Source organism: Neovison vison, chromosome 10 (assembly GCF_020171115.1).
Source record: "Neovison vison isolate M4711 chromosome 10, ASM_NN_V1, whole genome shotgun sequence".
Taxonomy (NCBI): domain Eukaryota; kingdom Metazoa; phylum Chordata; class Mammalia; order Carnivora; family Mustelidae; genus Neogale; species Neogale vison.
Genome location: NC_058100.1, coordinates 62,655,158 through 62,677,762, shown reverse-complemented (window position 1 = coordinate 62,677,762; position 22,605 = coordinate 62,655,158). Strand labels below are relative to the sequence as shown.

Below are 22,605 nucleotides of genomic sequence, written 5' to 3'. Positions count from 1 at the left end.
AGCCCAAGGCCAGGCTCAATCCCAGGACTCTGGGATCGTGACCTGAGCTGAAAGCAGATGCTTAACTGACTGAGCCACCCAGATGCCCCTCTTAACGATTTTTTAATAACATCTTCTTTTCTCTAGCTAACTTTGTTGTAAGAATATAGTCTATAATACATATAACATACAAAACACATGTTAATTTACTGTTGATGTTATCAGTAAGGCTTCTTATAAACAAGAGGCTATTAGTAGTTAAGTTTTTGGGGTTCAAAAGTTATATGTAGATATATACGGGGGTCAGCATCGCTAACCTCACATTCTTCAAGGGTCAACTGTTCTGCATTTAAATAAAACCTAATGAATGAGCATTACACTTCTCAAACAAACTTGGGAGTAGTTTTTCCAATTAGAAAAGAACCCAGAAAGTAAAATAATAATTCCTCATGTATGTTTAACATATGATTTACCTGTAGAAATTCAAACTATTGCATAAAATAAAGGACAACCATATTGTGTTTGAAACACATCATGAAATTAATAAAAGCATCTTTAGAAATGACAACAAGTCCACTGGAGAAAGTTTTCCAATCCAAGGCTTTAACACAAACAATGAATAGAGATTAGTTACTACTACATGAAGTATTTCATGGTAAGATAATCATGATTAATCTATAGGGTCCAGGAAATCAAAGTGTTGTTATAACTTGGATTTGATTTTCCACCCAAATGGAATACCCTATGATCTTTCTTCCTGTCAAGGCAGCATTTTTGGTATACATGATCTGTTAGTGAGATTTAAGTGTGTGGTGTCAGGGGGCCTGTTAGATTCTAAACAAACCTAAGCCTCTTCTGGGAAATGAGACATATATTTATGACATGGAACTTGGGGAAACTGTCAAAGGGGAGGATACAGAGCTTTGAGCAGGCTGCTTGTAAGTTACACACACACAGCTCTGGGAATAACGACGTCCCAGGTCAGTGTTACGAATCCGAGGCCAGGACAAACCCTACACCCACATTCATCCCTTGTTCCCTAGCATGAAATGATCACTCCCTGAAGAACAAAAGTTACCCCAATGCACTTGGCAATCAAACTACTGGAGGCAATCAGCTTATTGATTTATTTATTACACTGAGGCGCTGGGTGCAGAATGTTAAAACCTAACGTTCCAAGTTTCTAAAATACATTCTAAGTGGATGCTCTGAGCTGGGGAAAAGAAAAAAGAATGAAAAGGGGAAGTAAGGAAAGGCAGTCTAATTAAAACTTCAAGCAAACATCCCTGTGATAATTAATCCTCCTCCCCCTTTCGCCCCCAAACAATGCAGCTGTCTGTCCCACACCTCCACCGTGCAGTGGACATAAACAACTCCATGGGGTACAGCCGTGGGACTGAAGAACATTCATAAGACAGAGGTGGGAGGTGGGACACAGAGCTGAGGTGGCGCAGGGAGAGGGAGGGCAGATCTCTGCAAGGAGCACAGGAGAAAAAGATCCTATAGAGAATTCAACTTAAGGATGGGCAGAGGCAGGAATGCCCACATGTGGGGGCTCGATGGGTCATGGAAGGTGGGAGCGGGGGGCTGGGAAGGGTGATCAGGGTGAATTCTAGAGGTGTTGGAACTGGGACCCCAGGAGGATCAAACAACCTACCCAAATGCTAAAAAGTCACAGGGAAGCAATTCTGCTCTGAAACTGACAATTGGAACCCTTAGAAAAGGCCCTGTTTATTCAAAGACGGGCTCTGAGTGAGTTTGCCAGGCCAGAGGGGTAAGAACAAAATGGCAATCTCCAGCTGCTTCTCCTCACTATTCCCTATTGTGTGCTCGTATAAGGAGCCCTCACAGGGGGCCTGCAGTAGAAGTTACTATCTGCTTCTAAAGTCACCAACCATTTCTAGAACCAAAGAGAAATACCTCATTCAGTCAGTCGTGCAACTTTTGGCAGGCACTGTCCTAGGAGCTGAGGTATAGCAGGGGAAGGACAGACATGATATAGGGAGAGACAGAGACCCAGCAAACTATAACATTTCAGCGGTAAGTGCCTAATTCTAACATGATAGGACACCAGGCAGGAGGGGTGTCTGGCTCAAGTCAAGGGGTGAGGGAAGGCTTTCAGGGAGATAGGATGTCCGAGCTGAGACCCGAGGGACGAGTTCCAATTAACCAGCAAAGAAATATACAGCACAGAGATGAGTCCAGGGAGAGGAAACAGCAGATACAAAGGCCCTGAGGCATGCCATAGGGCTCTGCAGAGGAGGAAAGGAAGTACCTACATTAACCCATGTTTGGATTGTAGTTCCTTCACTCACCTGTAGAGATGAGTGTTGCCAGTATATTTTGTAATCCTTTGAGGGAAGTACCCAGTCTCCTTACTCCGCTATAAACTCACCTAAGTGCCTTCCATACTCTACACAGTGAGCAGTTGACACCAACTTGTTCAGTCACTCCTTAAATCCATCTCACCTGGATTCGAGATGTTGTTAGGGCCACACTGGGGCTGTTGACAGTGGTGCCAGGACACAGAGTACAGGGGGGTCAGTACCCTCAGCCTACCATACCATCTAGATCCCTCCTCTCTGGGGCATCAGGAGGTCCTCTGCCCTCAAGCCATTTTAAGACCAGAGGGGCCTCGTCACTCACTTCATCAGGGTGGTAAAATGGGACCACAGAGACCCTAGCACCACTGAGAGAGGCTCAGAGGGTCGGCCATTCTGTCTTCTGGCCCTGGGAATAATTTTGCTTATGCAACAGTGAGTAGGGGTTGGACAAATATTTCCAGGTAAGTTCTGAGTAGATGGAGTATAGTTCAGGAGGATGAGGATGAGAACAAGGGAGGTTCAGACCTCCTGGATTCATCACATAAGCCAGGCATGTCACATCTAGGTCCCCTCCTTGGTCCTCGGAGATGTGGCAAAGACACTAAGAGAACTTGCCAAGTCTCGCCCTCCCTCCATGGTGCTGCCCCCGGTACGGCACATTTTCCAAGCACTTTATCAAACTCCCTCAATTCAAGTCTCAGGGCCAAACAGGTTGAACTCCCCTGCTGGGAGCCCGAGGGGGCCCCTGCCCCCTCTTTTGTTCACTCTGCCCTCTGGCCACACTGCGACTCCTACAGTCCCTTCAAGTCTGGCTCTCTGCTCCCCTCAGGGCCTTGCCAGCACCATCCCGGACCTCCACCCTGCTCCTTGGTCTAGATAACTTCTGCTCTGGCTTCCAAACACGCTCCAACGTCCTCCCTGAGCCCTCGGCCAGAGCATCTTCCCGTTACGTGTGTCCGTTGTCCTCTGGAAACACCCCCCATCCCCAGAAGCCCTAGATCCCAGAAGTGGCTCTGGTGCACAATGGACACTCAGCGGATACTAGATACGGAGATAAACCAATGCACTGGGCCTCTTCCTAAACCCTTCCTAGTCTCAACTAACCCAGCTAAGAAATGTGGATGCTAACACCCACCTCATAGGGCCGTGGTGGGGCTTACATGAAATTAATATGAAGAAAGCACTTAGCCCTGGGCTTGGAACACAGTAGGTGCTCAGTAAATCAGAGACACAGTGAAAGAAGAATTCTCCTAATGCCCTGTGAAGCGAATTCCACAGAGATCATCAGGCCCATTTTAAAGAGAGGATAGTGAGCTCCAGAGAGGTTAAATGATTGCTCAATTCACCTTGGTCAGGCACCATGCTAGATGATGGGAAAAAGGATAAATCAGAGTCAGGGTTGACCTTAAGGAGCTATGGCCCAGGAATCCTCATGTTCTCCAAAACCGGTTCCCTCCTCTTCTAGTAAAGGAGACGATGACTTGTAGCTGGGCACAAAGATGACCGGAATAAAGACCGCGTTGCACCTAGCTGTGGCCCCTTGTCCAAGTTCTGGTTAAGGTGAGGGTTGCAGAAGGAATGTGCACAACTTCCGGAGTCCTGCTCTGCCCCTCTCCTCTCCTCCCTTCCTGCTGGCTGAAACAAGGATGTGAGTGCTCTTAGACCAGGAGGCCAGTGTGACAACCTAGTTAGGATGAAGCCAGAGGCAAGAAGCAAGCAGAGTGCCCAACACCATGAAATGGACACACCAGCTCTAATACCTGGGCTGCGGCATGAGAGAAAAACATGTTTCTTGTCTAAGCTTCTTTTACTGGTTTCTGGTGGAGCAGCTAAACCCGCATCCTAGCCAATTCCAGAGTCCACAGTCTGGTGGGGCAGTACAGTGGGTTCTGCTGTAGGCAAGGTCCATCCACACCTTTCTCGCCCTGCTGCGGGGAAAGGCATGGGCTTCCATGCACCAGAAGGGCCCGGCACTCACGTGATGATGGAGCTCTGGAAGCACATTCAGAGCCAAAGATCCAAGGACTTCAGTGAAATACCTTGGTGATACTCAACCACTTCTCAGACCAGTGACTGGAGGCCAGGGCAGGGGTAGGGTGGGCAGGATCTGCCAAGGGTGCACTGTGTACCAGGCCAGACTCCAGCCAAGGACACTGCCACAGATACCCACCATGTCCCTTACCCCAAAGATGATGAAGTCCAGGCTTTCCAGCTTAATTTGGAATCCTTAACCCTCCCACATGCATCTATGGCTGCTTCCCTCAGGTCACCTGAGACCACGGGAAAGAGTAGATAGGGAAATTCTGACACCTGGTAAATTTTGCCTTCTTTTATTTGTAATGAAGCTACAAAGTCCCTCCCCCCCCCCTTTTTTTTGCTCTTACTGAGAAAATAAATGCTGCTGGAAGTCTGTGACCTCTGCTTCACCTGCTATAGCTTAGAGCAGTGAGAAGGCCCATCCAATACAGACAGAGTGGAGACCTCATCGATGCACTTTCCTGTCCAAGTTGTGAAAATATACCACTCGGAACAAAGCCTCAGCTTTAAGTGCCAGGTCTTATCTGAGTGTGCTATGGTGTTAGGTACTGAGCCAACACATTTTATTGGATTTCTTTAGCCAACAAAGAAAGTGGGGCCTGGAGATGTTCAGGAGGCCTGGGTTCCAGGCAGAGGCACGCATGTCACCCCACTTCTCAGAAAGGCATCTTCTTCTAGAGAGGCTTGGTCTTTAATTTAGCTTTTGTAGGAGAGCTCAGAGATGTTTAAGAAACACTTGTCTTCTTTCGAAGTTAGTACAAAGGAGAACAATTGTTAGGCTCTTCAGCAAACTACCTCTAGACAAGGGACACTGGCGAGGGTCTGCCACATCTCTGGTCAATCAAACCCGGAACTGTCATGTCACACACTGGCTCTGATGGGAACGGCCCTGCCTCTCTCTCCTGGACAGCTATGAGACTGGGGGTTCCCAAAGAAGGGGTTACATCTCACCATCTCTTGGCACCCAGTTCATTCCAGTTCAACAATTTGGCCCCACCTGTCATGGACCAGGCAGCGTTCCAGCTTTCCGTGTTCCAGCACAGAACACGGAAAAGACATTGTCTCTACATTCAAGAAGCTTACATGGTGAAAGACAAACCAAAGGTGTGTAAAAGCAAAGTATAAAACAAAAACATAATAACAACATACATCAGAGGTTGTCTTGCGCAGGGCTATGGGGACTTCATAGTGAAAACTGAGAATGCGGTAGGGCTTCTACGGCTAGGCAAGAGACCTGAGACACATGGAAGAGATGGGTAATTTTTCTGAACAGCGAGAGGGGTAAAGCTGCATGGTTGGAAATGAGGTTAGCTGGTCTGGGCTGTTCTCCTTTCTTTTACGACTCAATGTCTGGATAATAGTATTTATCGCATCTCTACACTCTTAGCGTTAAGGGGTGATTTACCCCCATTTCCCAGTGTTCCTCTTCTGTAAAGGCAATCCCAGTTGCCCCACACTCTTGGCCTCTCAGTGGCCCTCATCTGTGTGAGAGTTTGGAAGAAGAACCTGCACATGCGTAGTAGGCCAGCCCCTTGCTCTCTTCAGAATCTGCCTGCCTGCAGGAAGCATGTTCTTTCCATGCCTCCATGTCGTACGATCTGCGAGGCAGACCCTCACCGGGGTAGGCTAATCCTGGGGTTCCATATGGGGAAGACCTTTTGGATGCAGATACAAAGCATATTCTTCAATATTAGCTTAATCAGAAAAAAGAGGTGATATTTTGACTGGTATCTCTCTTACTTATTTCTCTCTTGGTTCAGAACTCTGAAAGATCTTTGCAATTTATCAAGCACCCTGGAACTAATGGCCACCTTCCCCCATTTCTCAGTTACTCTAATCTTGCTTCTATCCCCCAGCCCCTGCTAACACTACTCTTACCACAGTCAATCATAGCTCTGTTCCTAATCAAGCTAAAAGGTATATTTTAGTCCTCAACTTATTCTAGCTCTCTGATTCTAATATACACTTAAGTTGTCGAGCATTTTTTTTATCTCTGAAATCAGAATGTGTCTTACAGTCAACCATATATCACCGTTTAACTGGCAGCATCCCGTCTCAGTGCGCCATAAAATACTGGCGTGTTCTTTCCCTCATTCCCTGTCTTCTGTGATAGCCCACTCCCCTCTGCTGGCAGTCCATCACTGGCTTCTCCACCTGTCCCTTATAAAGGCATTCCTCAGGCCTCTGCTCTAGACCTTACTGCTTCTTGCCCTTCCTTCTCTCTGGGTTTTTCTCAGCCTCTTGCCTGGCTTCAGCTGCCACCTGGTTCCTGATGGTCCCCATGTTTATGCCTCTAGCCTAGGTCTCTCTTCTGAGTCTAGAACCTCACACTGAACACTCACTTAGCTCAAACCCACAAATCCCAGAATGCAACTGGTCCCACCCCCAGGTCAGCCTGCCCACCCACCAGAGTTCCCTGTCCTGGTGAAAGTTGTCCAAGCTATTCCTGATCCCTCCCCTTTGCTCATTTCCATATCCAACAAAAGACCAAGCTCTGATCATTTTATCCTTCAAGGATCTCATAAATTTGTCTATTCTTCTCTATTTCCGCTGATATCAAATCAATTCAAGCCACACTCATCTCTCAACATCATCTTCTCTGGTCTTCTTGCCTGCTATCCATCCTCTTTACAGCATCCAAGATGACCTCTCTAAACACAAATATCACTCTTCTGCTTTAAAGTCTTTTAAAATACTCGGGGCACCTGAGTGGCAGTTGGTTAAGTGACTCTTGATTTATGCTCAGGTCATAATCTCAGGGTCGTGAGATAAAGCTCTGAGTCGGCCTCTGCACTCAGTGGGGAATCTATTTGAGATTTTTCCTTCTCTCTCTCTCTCTCCTTCTCCCTCTGTCCCACCCCACCCCCCATGCCTAGCCATGCTCTCTCTCTCCCTCAAGTAAATATATAAATCTTAAAAAAAAAAAAAAAAGGCTTTGAAAATGCTGTCCCCTCTGCTTAGAATACTTTCTCTTTAATCCTCCATTCCAAACCTCACTACCCCTGCTGCTTCCAGTGGAGTTCAGTTCATCATGCAATTCTCAGCTCAGGTACCACCTCTGACAGGAAGTCTTCCTTGATTTCTCTTGGCCAGGATGGATTAGATGTCTGCCTTATAAGCTTCCTTAGCATCTTGTTCTTACTCCTATTGCCCTTGGCATACTATGTTATAAAACTGTGTGTTTGTTTATCTGTCTCCCGGATGAGGCTATTAACTCTATCCCGGGTGTGTCTGTCTGATTTGCCGATGTATCTTCAATCCCCAGACTATACCTGGCATGTTTATGGAGTGAATAAATCAATTCATCAAGGAAAAGATGAGTCTGAGTGGAACACTGTAAGGTGAGCCAGGATATGAAAGACTTAGAATGTCTCAGGATGGCAGCTTTGAGGAGAGGATTGGTCCCCAGCCCCAGTGAAAAGAACCCCGGTGTCCTCAGGTAGCTACCCTGTCAGCTTGGCCCAAGAAGGAATTTGCTGACCTGTTCAGAAACGGTCCCATAATTCACTCCTATCTAGCTAATGATAAGCTGAAAATTATAGATGAATTTAAAAGAAGATGTAAAGATAAGAAATCACCCTATCATACAAGTGCTCTCCTTTAAGGAATAAAAATTTCAGCCAAAGGTAGGTCACCAGGCTTCCTTGTGGAGACTATACTGAGCAGGAGCAAACAGCACTGGCCTCTCTCTGTGAACGCGGACGCACTTGGTAATGGTTACATTACAGCAATGGCTTGGAAACATCATGACGCTCTTCTATTCTTTGCGACTGCAATTAGGTAAAATTAAATTAGCCCAATGTGTCTCTGCTAAGTAAACAGATCACAAATCTCTCACTGAAGGCAGGTGATAATTTCCAAGATCACTGCAGATAAGAATTGCAAATTGAGTTGATTTTTTTCCCTTCCTGTTTATAAAAGACTCTGTGTGCGCTGCAGAAAATGACTGAAATATACTGAGAAATGGAAAAATATTGGCTCTACAGGCCGCCACCTAGAAAACTCTGAACATTTTGGTGCGCTTCCCATCTTTCTTCTTGCAAGTCCCCTTTTATGCAGTTGGGGTTATAGCACATAGAGCTACAGACTCTGCTTCTCCCCGCTGCCCCACTTAACATTATATTTACAACATTTCACATGCCGATAACACTTTTCGTATCATCATTGTAACAGCTGCCTCAATTTACCATAGTTTTTTAACCATTCCCCTCTGGGCACTGAAGTTGTAAGAATTTCCTTTAGAAAGATCTATTGAGGGCGCCTGGGTGGCTCAGTGGGTTAAGCCGCTGCCTTCGGCTCAGGTCATGATCTCGGGGTCCTGGGATCGAGTCCCGCATCGGGCTCTCTGCTCAGCAGGGAGCCTGCTTCCCTCTATCTCCCTCTCTGCCTGCCTCTCCGTCTGCTTGTAATCTCTCTCTGTCAAATAAATAAATAAAATCTTTAAAAAAAAAAAAAAAAAAAAGAAAGATCTATTGACTCTGCAAACTTCTGGTGTCTTCAGAGACTACAAACCATTTTTTTTTTTTTTAGTTGCTTAAATAAAAACAGAATTAAAGAAGTAGAACCTGGTCCCCACCTCTACCCTGCCTCAGTCAAGTACTCTGTGCATTACCAGGCACAAACGTTATGCATTTTGGAAGTTCTAGATTATTCCTAGGCTAGCTTCTCCCTGGGAGTGTGGATTTAAAGTAATTGCTTCAGTTGATGAAACAGCTGTATGAATATTAATGCTTGGTTGGAGCATTGAGATGCTTAAACACAGCCCCCTCCCCTTGGGTTGAGCGTGAGCAAGTGACATTGTTATATGGTGCCCTGCGGCCATATTCTACCAGCAGCTACGCCAGGTCCCCAGGGCAGTGGGGGGCAGGGGCAGTCCAGAAGATGGTAGCACAGGAAGTGGGGGACCTCTCCCTCAGCCCCTCCAGCTCACAGGCATCTTGGGAAGCAGCTCCGTGAAGGATTTAGTTCCTCCATCTCCAAAATAATGAGGGTTTTACATAAAGTTGTTGATCTTTTCAAAATCCTGGGTAGATAGCCACTCTGTCCTCACCACCTAGCCATCTTCCTTTTCTAGAAGCGTTTCAGGGAGGGGTTGGGTACTACCCACTAAGTAATGTCTTTTTTTTTTTTTTTTTCCCTGACTGGACTGGTAAATAACAAAAGAAATGCAGTTGAGACTGCTTTCTGAAAAAAATGTTATTCTTTCAAATGATAACCTAAGAACCTATGAAACAATGCTGACTTTGTCAAGTTCCATTTTAAATTAAAAAAAAAAATCCCTCACTTTGAAAAGAGCATATGCTCTTTTAAAGAAGACTTGAAAGATAAATATATATATGACAAAGGAAAACAAAAATCACCTATAGCCTCACGGAATAAAAACATCAACTATGACATGTGGGTAGAGATGTTTGTGGGTTTTTATCTACAAATGTGTTCTTCCCCATAACCGAGATCATACTGTATTTAAAAATTACATTTTCTTACTTATCATAAGAGTTTCTAATCCCATTTAAAATTTCTCATGAGCATTCTGAATGGGTAGACTCCCATTTCTTTTTCTTTTTCTTTTTCTTTTAAGATTTTATTTATTTATTTGACAGAGAGAGACACAGTGAGAGAGGAAACACAAACAGAGGTGATGGGAGAGGAAGAAGCAGTCTTCCCACTGAGCTGGGAGCCCGATGCAGAGCTGAATTCCAGGACTCTGGGATCATGACCCAAGCCAAAGGCAGACGCTTAACTAGTATCTTCAGACACCCTAGACTCCCTTTTTTTTTTTTTTTTTTTTTTTAAAGATTTTATTTATTTATTTGAGAGAGAGAGACAGTGAGAGAGAGCACGAGCGAGGAGAAGGTCAGAGAGCGAAGCAGACTCCCCATGGAGCTGGGAGCCTGATGCGGGACTCGATCCTGGGACTCCAGGATCACGCCCTGAGCCGAAGGCAGTCGTCCAACCAACTGAGCCACCCAGGCGTCCCTAGACTCCCTTTTTTTTAAAATGCTCTGAAATACTTGGTCACTTCGTAAAATGAATGTGATACCTGTATTCTCTCTGCACCGGTCTTGTTTGTTGGTTTATTTTTCCTGTTTCCTAGTCCTTCCTCTGAATCCTAAATCTCTGTCTTGAGCCCTAGCTTCTTTCCCCGGTTCCAGACCCACTTTTCTGAGCTCTGCACTTGGATACCCCACTGGTCTTTAAATGCAACAAGTCAAAGCCAAGTTCATCACCTTCCTCTCTCACTGTGTCTTCCTCCTGACTCAGTATTGTCTGTTCCAGTGCCTCCATCTCCCCACTCACTGGGATGTCAGAATCACCTCCCTCAACCCCCTCTGGCTCCTCTCCACATCCTATTCCGTACAGTCGTTCAGACTCTCCTTCCAGAATGTCTCATCAACACATCCCTCCCATCAAAGGTTGCCAAATTTAGCAAAAAATAAAGACATCCTGTTTAGATAAATGTATACTTTTTTATTTTTAGCATAAGTATATCCCATTCCATCTTTGGGAAATACTTCAGTCAAAAATTACCTATTAATATGAGATCCAAGTTTAACTGGTGTGCTATATCTGACCTGGCAACCCTATTTCTATCTCCATTTCTACTGCCCGTACCTTACCATCTCTCATCTCTACTACATGCCAGAGTCACTGACTGCCCTCCCTCCCTGCTCTGTATCTAGTTCATTAATTTTTACAAAGCACAGCTCTAATGGTGTCGCTTTACCCATCATCTTCAGTGATTCCCCACAGCCTAGTTCCTCATGCTGACATTTAGAAATGTCCACAGATGAGCCCTGAGCTGCCTCTCTGGCCCCAGGCTCCACTGTTGCCCCTTGGGGCTCTCAACTCTAACTCAAATACTGGTCCTGGGCTTGCACAACACACTCTCCCTTGCCAGGCCTCAGCTCACACTATTCTTTCCATCTAGAATGCCCTACCTCAGATGTCCAAATCCTAACTCCACCTTCATACAGCCACCATCCTAGGCTAGGTCCTCCTCCTCTGGAATACAAATCTAACTAAGCAAAGATGAAAGGGTCTTCCAAATTAGGAACCACGAGAAGGGGGTGTTCATTTAAAAAAAAAAAAAGATTTCACCTGTAAATAAGCATTTACAACTTTACATGTACATGTAAGAAGAATCTACATGTAAGTCCTAGTTCAATAGTGACAGGACTGCAGATCATAAGTTAATTCAGAGTGTGTGACGAGCCACGGCCTGCCTATCAATCTTCCCAAGACTGCTTCCCTTCACTGGGCAGACTCTGGCTCATCCGTAAGTTGAGAAGAGTTTCCACTAGTTGAGAGCCACACTTAGATCAGTTCCATAATGACGTAGCAAATTCAGTAGAATAAACCTTTCATCTTTCCTCTGGCCCTCCTGCTTGTCCATGAGCTGCCACAAACTATTCCCTTCCCTCACCTCCCCCAGCCAGAAGCTTCTCCCTCCCCTAATATCTCTGGGCTGCAGCTCGTCCCCACATCTCCCTTCCACCACCATACATAGGCTCTCATCGTTGCTCATCCGAATCTTCTAGCTAGCCTCCACGCCTGTGCGTTTGTGGGACCCACATCTTCATGTCGTTCATGTTTGAAATGTTCTCTGAGCTCCTCATCCCCACAAGATAAAGTCCAGACCCCCTACTCTGGAACTAGCAGCCCTTCACTGCTCAGTCTCTCTTTGCCTTTCAGCTCAATTCAATTCCATTTTGCAAAGAGCCCCTGGTGCCTTCCATACGCTGGGCCAAGCTAGAGATAGGAAATCAAAGGATCTCAGCTCACAAGGAGGGACAGAGGAGCAAACATGCAATTGGCACAGTGTGATGGGGACAGGAGAAACGCAGGAGACCCTGAGATTTCATCGGTTAGTGGGGGCATTTCTGCAGGGAGTTTGTGCAGAGCCTGGGTTATGGGCAATTCTCCAGCTCGGGGCCCATGGCTCTTTCCACTCCTCAGTGCAGTCTGGCCAAAAAGATTCTACCTTGCCCAAGGGAATGGAAACAACAACAACAACAACAACAACAAAACAGAAAGAAAGGACACATGATGATCCAGGGTTTAAATACAAATTAAGTATTAAAATATAAAACCCACAGAAGTTACTATAGGGACACTAAATCACAGGAAAACAAGATCATCTAAACCCTGCATATCGGAGATGGAAATGTAGGGAGTCAGACCACACTCAAGCAGACAGAGCCCCGAAGAAATTCCACGACTCCTCTACTTTGGTCAAGTGTCACAGAACCAAGATAATGACTTACTTGCAGGTGCGTGGGCATCTCCACCACTTGGGCAGGGGTAAAATGGGTACCTATGCCTTTTTATTCTGACAGCTATGACAAACTGGGAGAAAATGCCTTTAAAAATATAATGAATAAAATGAACATGCTAAAGGTTTGGATTTACTTCAAAGAACTGCCAAACTGAATTTGAGAAGACATGTGTGATTTCTAAGAGAATTCCAAAAGGAGACTGAGAAAATGTCCTCTCAGTTGTAAGGCAGAGAACATCAGAGGAAAAGGAGATCGGAAGAGATGATGCAGGCATAGTCTCTGCCCTCAGGGGACAGCAAGGCTTTCAGTCCAAAAGTACTGTTGACGTTGGTGGAACCCCGTTTTTTAAACGGCAGGCTTTGCGTCAGTCAAGAAAGCAATTTAGTGAGTCATGACGTCAATTTCTTTGTAAATGAAAGAGAATGGGATCTAATAGAAAGCACCAGGTTGCATGGCCTGCGGCAAGAATAAGCACTTGAGTTCGACCTATGACTGTGTGCGCACATGTGTTTATTCATTCATGAGACAACACACCATTTCCTAGGTGAGTTGCGTTGAGAAAGTTTGACAAACACTCTCCTAGAAAACTTTTTTAGAAAGGGTTCTATTTTTAACATTTATTGAACACAGTTATGACTACATATGCTTTTCCTTATTCTTGTGCTAAAGTTAAGCAGACTATTAGAACTGGGAGGAAAAAACAAATTAGCAGAATGTAAATAAGCGATCTGATAACAAGACAGTAGAGACAACTGAATGTGACAGATGAGCTCTGGGCTTTATTCTAAAGCCTCTGGCTTTGTGATAACTAAGGATTCCCTGGCTATTTATTTTTTCCTTGTTGGAGCACTAGATACAGTATCGTACCTGCTCAAAAATTACTTCTCAGATGACCCTCTAGAACAGGTAACACTTTTTCCTAACACCAGTCTCCTGTGCTTGTAGAAGCTCTTGGAAGGGGAGCTAATCTCTTGTCCACTGATACTCCCAATTCTATGACAGCCACCTCATAAGTAGTAGATGTTCAATAAATTTTGGTTGTATTGAACTGAAATGCATCAAAAGGCAATAGAGATCTAGTTTTAGCAACCACTTGTCACCTGAACTCCCTTTGCATGAACAACTGATTTCAGTAAATTGTGCAAAAGATAGTCTATTTAGGAAGAAGCAACAGCAATAGAACTCCAGGGAGCAAATAGCTGGGAACCTTACGCATTTTGGCCCAGAGTTCAAGTTTGGTCAAAGGACTTGTCTCATGTCTTTTTGTAGAATAAGAACCTCTTGAAATGTTACAGGCTACTTAGGATCTCAAGTTTGGACCTACTTTTTGGAGCTAATCTGGCTCCAGGGACACAGCGAAGATGCTTTTTCTAGTCGGGACAGCTTGAGGACAACAACTGCCCCGAATGTGAAGCTGCTGAGTGATTGATTCCAGAATTCCTGTTCGCATTGCTAACCAGAGCAGGCTGGGTGCGCAAGGAGCCAGAGACAGAGGGCTGGATTTGGAGAAGCAGTCAAGTGACCAAGTAAATCAACAGTGGATCAAGCCACGAGAAGAGAGAAGAGAGAGGAGACCCCACTGGGAAGCAATCACTTGCCTTTGTCAAGCCTTCTGCACCTATGAACTCTCTCCAGGCTTCACTGCCCAATCCTAACTCCTAACACACAACTGTGTGAGGTGGGTCACTAAGGATGCATATGGGAGAGGGATGGTGCTGGTCACAGGTGTAGATGCCTTGGAAAGGCATTTGGTGAGTTACCAATAAGGGGGATGGGCCAGGATGCCTGGGTGGCTCAGTCCTGAGCTGGCTTTCAGCTCAGGTCATGATCCCGGGGTCCTGGGATGGAGTGCCGCATCAGGCTCCTTGCACATCGGGGAGCCTGCTTCTCCCTCTGCCTGCTGTTTCCCCTGCTTGTGTGTTCTCTCTCTGATGAGCAAATAAATAAAATCTTAAAAAAAAAAAAAGGGCAGAAATGAATGAAGGATGCCCTTAACCAAAGGATCAATTCAAATTCAATTCCAATTCCAACTCAAAGAAGAGCTCACTAATCACTAGTTACTTCTTCTTAGCCAGGTGAATATCTCAATGGTGATTACCAATGGTAAGTCCTCTTTATCAAGGACACTGACGAGGATTAAAGGAAGGGATGAAGGGCCTCTCCGCCTCTCAGCCCCTAAAGCAGTAGCTGTCCCCTTCATGTGTGCTAGTCCTACACACAGTCAAATCTCAGTTCTCTGTGGATGAGGACAGCAAGGAGCAGAATAACCCTGTCTACAGATTTCAGTGGAGAGCAGGAATCCACATCCTTATTTTAGCAAAGAATAGTTTCACCCTCCACCCTGCACCCAGTTTCTACCCCAGGCTCCCTCTGACCATCTGCCAGCTCATGCTGAAGGAATATAAATCATCCTTGGGTTAACCTGAGCAGAATGTAATCAAGAGGGAAAGATGGCTTGGGACCAGGGAAGCAACAGGAAGGCCACATACCGTGCACTCCAAAGTCAAGCAGGAACAAAGTTTGGAAAGTATATATATACATATACATACACACACACACACAAACACTGTATGCTTAGCTACTTAATTTGAATCTCATTTCTAACTTTCACAAAATGTAACCTCTCCCTCCCTCAGTTTCTTAAGAAATCATATATACAGGGTAAAATACGTCCACAATGTCTAGCAGTATCTGGAAATATAATGGGCCAGCAAACTATGTAATCTATCCTTAGGACTGTGGTATTGCAAAATGGATCAGAGTGGAGATTTTCCAGGATGCTGGCTCCATGGATCTCATCCTAACCTCTCTGAGCTTTCACTGTCTCATCTGCAAAATGGGGATAATAAAATCACTTCATAGGGTTACTGCAAGGGTTAAATGAGCATATGTACGTAAAATGCCTGGCACCGACTAGATGAGCATAAATGTTGGCTAGTACTTGATGGCTGATCCCTTCAGAGAGCTAGAAATGGCCCCAGTGAAGAGCTGTTCTGTAGCTTCCTCAGACATCAGACAATCAGATGAATCTCTCAAAGGCTGCAGATGCTCAAAAGGCCAAAGCACCAACATGTCCCCTCCATCCCCTGCTCCATCCTCCACATCCCCCATAACCGGCTTCCTTGTTATCCAAATGAGAAATCCTGTAGTCCTCAACCACTCCCCCATCCCCCCACCCCTGCCCCAGCAAATCCTCCTCAACTTCTTAAATGAGTCAACTCCATTTGGTTCTCTCCCTCTGCCCACCACAGTGTCAGTCTGGGGCCCCATCCACCTGGATATGCTGGACAGCATGTCTCCAACCTCTTCTCCCTGCCCCAGCCACCCCCCTTGCAGTCACTCCCGAAGCAGCAACTATAGTTCTCTTTCTAAAGTTCAAATCTGACTTACCCGCTTTTAACCTCCCACGTGCACCGTAGTCAAGTCCAAGTCCCTCAGCGTGGCTCCAGAGCCTGCCATGATCTGCCTAGGATGTAGCTCCCACCCATAGCCCTTCTTGCTTTGTTGCTCCAGCCGTGCCAAAGGGACACACTGCAGTTCTACAAATACATCCTGCTCTCTCTGCGGGATTTTGCACGTGCCTTCCCCCTGCTGAGGACACCCCCTTGCCCTTCACTTCTCCAGTCTGTAGGCTTTAGCTTACATATCGTTTCTTCCAGGAAGCCTTCCAGATACTTGAATACTGAGTTAGATCCTTCCTCTGCAGTGTACAAGTGTCTGCTTATTTGCTCCTCTCCCCCAGTAGCCTGGGAGCCCCTTGAGGACAAAACCCATTTTTGTCATTGAAATACCCCAAGTGCCTAAGATGGCAACTGGCACAATACAGGCACTCAAATATCTGTGTGTCGGATAGAGGCAAGCAGTTGGCCTTGCCCCGAGGTGCCCCCTCTCCCTGGCTGAAGGCCACAGTGGCACTGAGCTGCCCAGTAACTTGGCCAACCCTGGTCCCCAGAGGTGTATGTCCAGCAAAATAAACACACCTACCTAGGATAGCCACCACCTCGTCATCCTGGATCACCTCCAGGGAGCCGGAGACCACAAAGCAGAGGCTGTCAACACTCTCTCCTGCGTGGTAGATAAGGTCCCCCGGGGCGCAGTGCACTGTCTGGAACTCCATGGCCAGTGCCCGCAGGCAGCCATCACTGGCCAGCCGGAAAGCTGGGTGTTCCTTGAACACCTTGCGGTTCAGGTGCACACAGATGTCAGCTCTCATGTCCTTAGGGCAGATCTGCAGAACCTGGGCGGGCACAGGGAGAAAAAGTGTCAGGGTCTTCACTGTGCTCTCCAGCCTGTGGTCCCTCATGACCCCAGGAGCAGAAGCCACCCCCACTGGGCTAGACTGCATTCTTCAAGGCAGAGGTAGACAGCACAGCCACAGTACCTGTCCCCATGGCGCTTACACTCTCATGAGAAAGATAAACAGCAAGCATAGAAATCCACACTAAATGCTCAGAAGAAGGATCAGAGAGTTGGGGCTGGGAGTACGGGGAGATCTTTAGATTAATAGCTGGTGAAGGCTTGTCTGAGGAGGTGACATGTAAGCGGACACCTGCAAAATGTGTCAGAAGACATCCCAGCAGCAAGGTCAAGATGGTGAGGGGACCTGAGCAACAGCCAGCAAGAAAGAGGGGCTCAGGGTAGAGGATGAAGCTTTAGGAGAATGCCCAATACACACGCACCTAAAGACCTGACATTATGAAAAGCCTCTGACTTTATTCGAAGTGTGATGGGGACACTGGAGGAGTGTGAGGAGGGAATGACAAGACCAGGCTGTATTTTAAGAAGATCACCATAGCTAGAGAGTGGAGTTCAGGGGCCCGGACTTTGGGGTGACAAGGATGGAGCCAAGGATTTGAGTTCAGTCACTCCTGCAGGAAGCCCCGTGAGAAGTGAGGTTGCCCAAACTGGGACGCTGGCAGGGAAGCCAGGGAGGAGTGGTCAGATTCAGGGCGTATTTTGAAGGTTGGGCTCACACTGCTGATGGTCTGAGTATGTGTGTGGCTTAAAGAGAGATAAAGTAATATTTTGTGAGCACTTACTCTGTGCCAGGCTTTGCTAAGTGCTTTAAAGCCACTCATTCACTTCATATTTATTTTTGAGACTTTATAATATACCAGGAATCATTCTCAGCTCTGAAGATGTAGCTGTGAACAGCACAGACAAAACCCTTGCCTTTTTGTAACTTACCATCTCGTGGGAGGAGACAAATCCTAAGCAAAATGAGTGAAATTAAGCAATGATTTTACATGATTGTTATGTGCATTTAATAGCTAACTTAATCCTCACATAACCCTCTGATGTAAGTGTTAGTATGGTACCATCTTACAGAGAAGGAAACTGAGGCACAGGGAAGATAAATAACTTCCCCAAAGTTGCACAGCCAGAAAATGGCAGAGCTGGGCTCCCAAACGAGGTAGTCTGAGTGCAGAGCCTAGTTTAGATACTAACCATTTCCTACATTACATGGCTATCCTAAACAAAGGCACTAACAATTCCACTCTTAGTATCTAGAAATTCAGGGCGAAGTGAGAACTCTAAGAGGTCACGTGGATCTTTCGAGAAAGGAAAAATTCTCAGCCTTTTCTAGGGGGAGAAATAGTTCCCTGAACTAAATTTTTATAAGAAACCACTGCATGGCCCCTCCCATAGCAAGCATTAGGTAACACAGTACGATGCCTTCAAGTGGGCTTTTCCAGAGAAATTAGGTGTGTCCTTTAAATAAGCCTTTCTTGGGGCGCCTGGGTGGCTCAGTGGGTTAAGCCGCTGCCTTCGGCTCGGGTCATGATCTCAGGGTCCTGGGATCGAGTCCCACATGGGGCTCTCTGCTCAGCAGGGAGCCTGCTTCCTCCTCTCTCTCTCTGCCTGCCTCTCTGCCTACTTGTGATCTCTGTCTGTCAAATAAATAAATAAAATCTTTAAAAAATAAATAAATAAATAAATAAATAAATAAGCCTTTCTTCCATTCTAGTCTAGTGAGCAAAGCTGGGGGCATAAAATCAAACAAGTTCAATGAAAACACTTAGGATGCTGGTTACCCCCACACTCCTGCTTCTGTGCCTTCACACAGGGCATTTGCCTCTGCACCTGGAGCTGCCCTTGGAATCTGTAAGTTTCTCTGCCTCCTTCAAAAGTCTGTGCAAGTCTCACCTTGCCCGTGACTGTGCTGCTCCTACCCTACCTTCTCAAGAGCCCTTGCACTCTGCCTGGAGGCGAGGCGGTGGACAGAGAGGTCCAACAGTCCAAATCCCAGCTCCTTCCCCTCCAAGTGGCCTAACTGCTCTACACTTGACTTTCTCCTATAAAGTGCACACTGCTCACATTGGCTCAGGAGGATTAACTGAAAGGACAGGTACCAGTATGGCCCCCAGAAAAGTGTAGGACCCAGGAAGGGGCTCCATACACACTGGTCCCCATGCTCCATGTGCCTCTTCCTGCTTGTTCTGGGGTTGTGGGATGCTGAGGAAGTGAGCAGGATCTCTGCGAGACGGGAAGGAGCCCTGACAGAGCAGAGGGATGGAAAATTCAGACTGCCAAGGCAGGGCTGGGGCTGAGGGCTTGCTAAGTTTTTCCCTCCTTCCAGCTCTTTGAAAAACAAGACTCCTCCTCCAGGGGCGCCTGGGTGGCTCAGTGGGTTAAAGCCTCTGCCTTCGGCTCAGGTCATGATCCCAGGGTCCTGGCATCGAGCCCTGCATTGGGTTCTCTGCTCAGCTGGGAGCCTGCTTCCTCCTCTCTCTCTGCCTGCCTCTCTGCCTACTTGTGATCTCTGTCTGTCAAATAAATAAATAAAATCTTAAAAACAACAACAACAACACAAGACTCCTATAGAAATGCAGATTTGATTTGGTTCCTCTTCTCCCCAAGCAGAACACCAGGGGGAGAACTCTCACATGTCCCTCAAAACTGTGCCCAGCAGTTCAAAACCGACATTTGCTCTCTAGGTAAATTCACCTTTCAGTATTTGGTTTCCCCTGGGCTGGGCTTTGCTGGCAGAGGCTGCTAATGAGTGAGGCCTTGGCACAGACACAACGTTTTATTCATGGGCCCTATTCCTGGATCCCCTGGAAAGCACTTGTGAGGAGGAGAGGGAAGCTGGGGGTCGAGCATTCCGGACTGCCATGCCATCAGGCATCTCCATCATTCTCCTGTTGGCTCCACACTGGGCGGGTTAGGGGGTCCTGAACCCTTCTCTCTGAGCTGAATGCTTCTCAGCTGCAGACCCCTTCCTGGGCACCTTCACTTCTGTTTGGTCCTTAAGAGAAACCATCCGTCTTGGTTCTTGAGGACCTCAAAGGCCACAGGGAATGTCACCATGGAGGCTCATGGAACTACCCCAGGCCGGACAGGACAGACACATGGTTGGGAGAATAGACTTTAAGATCAGGCAGACCCGGATTCAATACCTGGCTTTAAGGTTACTGATCCTGTGAACCTGAAGCTTCTTTTTCCAAGTCTTCTGTTTTGAACCTGAGTACAGAATTTTGAGGATTCCCTGAGCTGGTGTGTGGTTAAGTGCTGGTGCAGTGCCTTCCACACACACGGGCTTAGTGCATGTGAGCTTTAATTTCTGAGGTCCTTAGCACAGAGGAGCAGTGAGTCAGGCTGAAGGAGGTCCAGAATGCCATAGATAAAGGGGCCTTAGGGGTTGGCCTTAGCACTAAAAGGCATCTAGTGTCCATGTGTTATAGACGTGGAAACTGAGGCTCAGAGAACAGGCGACATGCTCATGGTCATTGGCTAATTGCTGGTCAAACGAGAGGAGCCCAGCACCCCCCCATCCTCCCCACCATACCCCTAGGCTCCCGTAGTCTTCCCTGACCCCTCTGACCCAGAACCAGGGAGAGCCAGGGGACCACGGGACTGGACCCCTCTGCAGAAGCTGCCTGCCCTAAGCCCCTGCTGGGAAGAGCAGCCGCCCAGGCCGGCTGGGCCCTGCAGTGAGCTGTCACAGTACTCCCTCTTCCGCCTAGCCAGGACCTGGGGCAAATCCCAAAGCCTCTCAGGAAAGTGAGTCAGTGGAGAGGGGCAGGGCAGGCAAACGCTGACGGTGCTGTCTCCCACGGGCAGCCACCCAGCCCAGCCCAGCCCTGCCATGGGGTGGGGAAGGGTTTCTTTCCAGACAACCAGATTTACAAAGCCCTCCTGGTCCCTGGGAAATGGAGCCCCAGGGCCGACAGATCAAAGTTCCTTTCTGCTCCATCAGCTGCCAGGCACCCACAGAACATACATGCCTTGCTGAATGAAGCAAAAACACCAGACTCCGTAAGGGCAGGTGGTTGGCAAAGCCAGGAACTCAGACCCACCTGACTGATGCCCTGCCTGGGTCAGAAATGGGGGCAACTCCATCTGGACTCATCTGCTCATCCTTCTTCCCTCCAGTACGTGTTTTAATTTAAAAAAATAAATTAAAATAAATTAAAAAGTAACAGTAGGAAAAGCACAAGCTTCCAAGTCAAACAAAACCAGATTCAAATCCTGACTTTGCCACTCTTAATTCTATGACCAGAGGCAGTTAACAAAACTTCCCTATGACCCTGAAATTGCACTCCTGGGTATTTACCCCAAAGATACAGATGTTGTGAAAAGAAGGGCCATCTGTACCCCAATGTTTATAGCAGCAATGGCCACGGTCGCCAAACTGTGGAAAGAACCAAGATGCCCTTCAATGGACAAATGGATAAGGAAGATGTGGTCCATAGACACTATGGAGTATTATGCCTCCATCAGAAAGGATGAATACCCAACTTTTGTATCAACATGGATGGGACTGGAAGAGATTATGCTGAGTGAAATCAGTCAAGCAGAGAGAGTCAATTATCATATGGTCTCACTTATTTGTGGAGCATAACAAATAGCATAGAGGACATGGGGTGTTAGAGAGGAGAAGGGAGTTGGGGGAAATTGGAAGGGGAGGTGAACCACGAGAGACTATGGACTCCGAAAAACAATCCTGAGGGGTTTGAAGTGGCAGGGGGGGGGTGGGAGGTTGGGGTACATGGTGGTGGGTATTGTGGAGGGCACGGATTGCATGGAGCACTGTGTGGTGAAAAAATAGTGAATGCTGTTTTTCTGAAAATAAATAAATTAATTCATTAAAAAAAAACCCACAAAACTAACCAGGCCTCTGGGTCCTTGTCTCTGGGGTCAAAATAACAGCAGCTCCCTCCCAGAGCTGCTGTAGAGCGTCACTGAAGCATGAGCGCGGGGCCTGCATGCAGAGAGCGGGGTAAATACTTGTTTTTAACGAGCGTTCAAGGCAAGGTAGCCAGTGCTACGGTGGTGAGCTTATTATGTTACCGATGTGGTCATGGCTGATCTTCAACAAACCTGAATTATTCTTCCTTTTACGTGGGATCCAATTAAACTGAGTTCAGGTTTTCCTTTTAAACTTCCACTCTCAGCTAACCCTTCTGAGGGAGGAAGAGGGGCAAGCATAGCTGCTCCAAAGTCAGCGGCATTTGGCTTTGAATGTGTTGGGTTTCTGCAACAGCGTTATCTTTCTGTTTTTCTTACTCTGACAGCGAAAGGAATCAGAATTCCCCAAGTACCTAGAGACTGGCAGTAAAAGGAGAAGTGGGGGTGGAAAACACTGAGAAGCAGAGAAAAACGGACCCAGGATGACATGTTGCTCATGGAAAATGAACACAGGAGATAACTGCGAAGTGAATAGAAAGTCCACTGCATCTTTTCTCTGTTCTTCCCAGCCACCAAAGTTTCTCCACTTTATTGAAATGCATGTAGAATAACGCAACTCTTAGAGAACAATAGGGATTTATGGCTGTTTCCGTTTCACAGATGGGAAAACTGATACCTTAGCCTGAGAGAGAGGTCTAACTGAGGTTTTCCTCAAGCCAGTGAAACCAAGACTTGTCTGATGAAGAGGATCCCCTGGGCAATTGTTAAAAATGAAGATTTTTTTCCTCACACCACCCCCTCCTCTAAATCCGGAATTCCATACATTTGGTATAGAGGCTGGGAATCTGTTTAAT

General features: G+C 46.7%; 1 protein-coding gene across 2 annotated transcripts in view; it reads right to left on the bottom strand.

The window, feature by feature from the left end:
• The window catches only part of KCNH1 (potassium voltage-gated channel subfamily H member 1), a 376,651-nt gene that overhangs the window by 91,497 nt on the left and 262,549 nt on the right, over nt 1-22,605 (bottom strand). For both annotated transcript variants that reach the window (XM_044267467.1, XM_044267468.1), the window contains exon 9: nt 16,604-16,856. In XM_044267467.1, the coding sequence (XP_044123402.1) occupies nt 16,604-16,856 (253 nt within the window). The remainder of the gene's footprint in view (nt 1-16,603; nt 16,857-22,605) is intronic.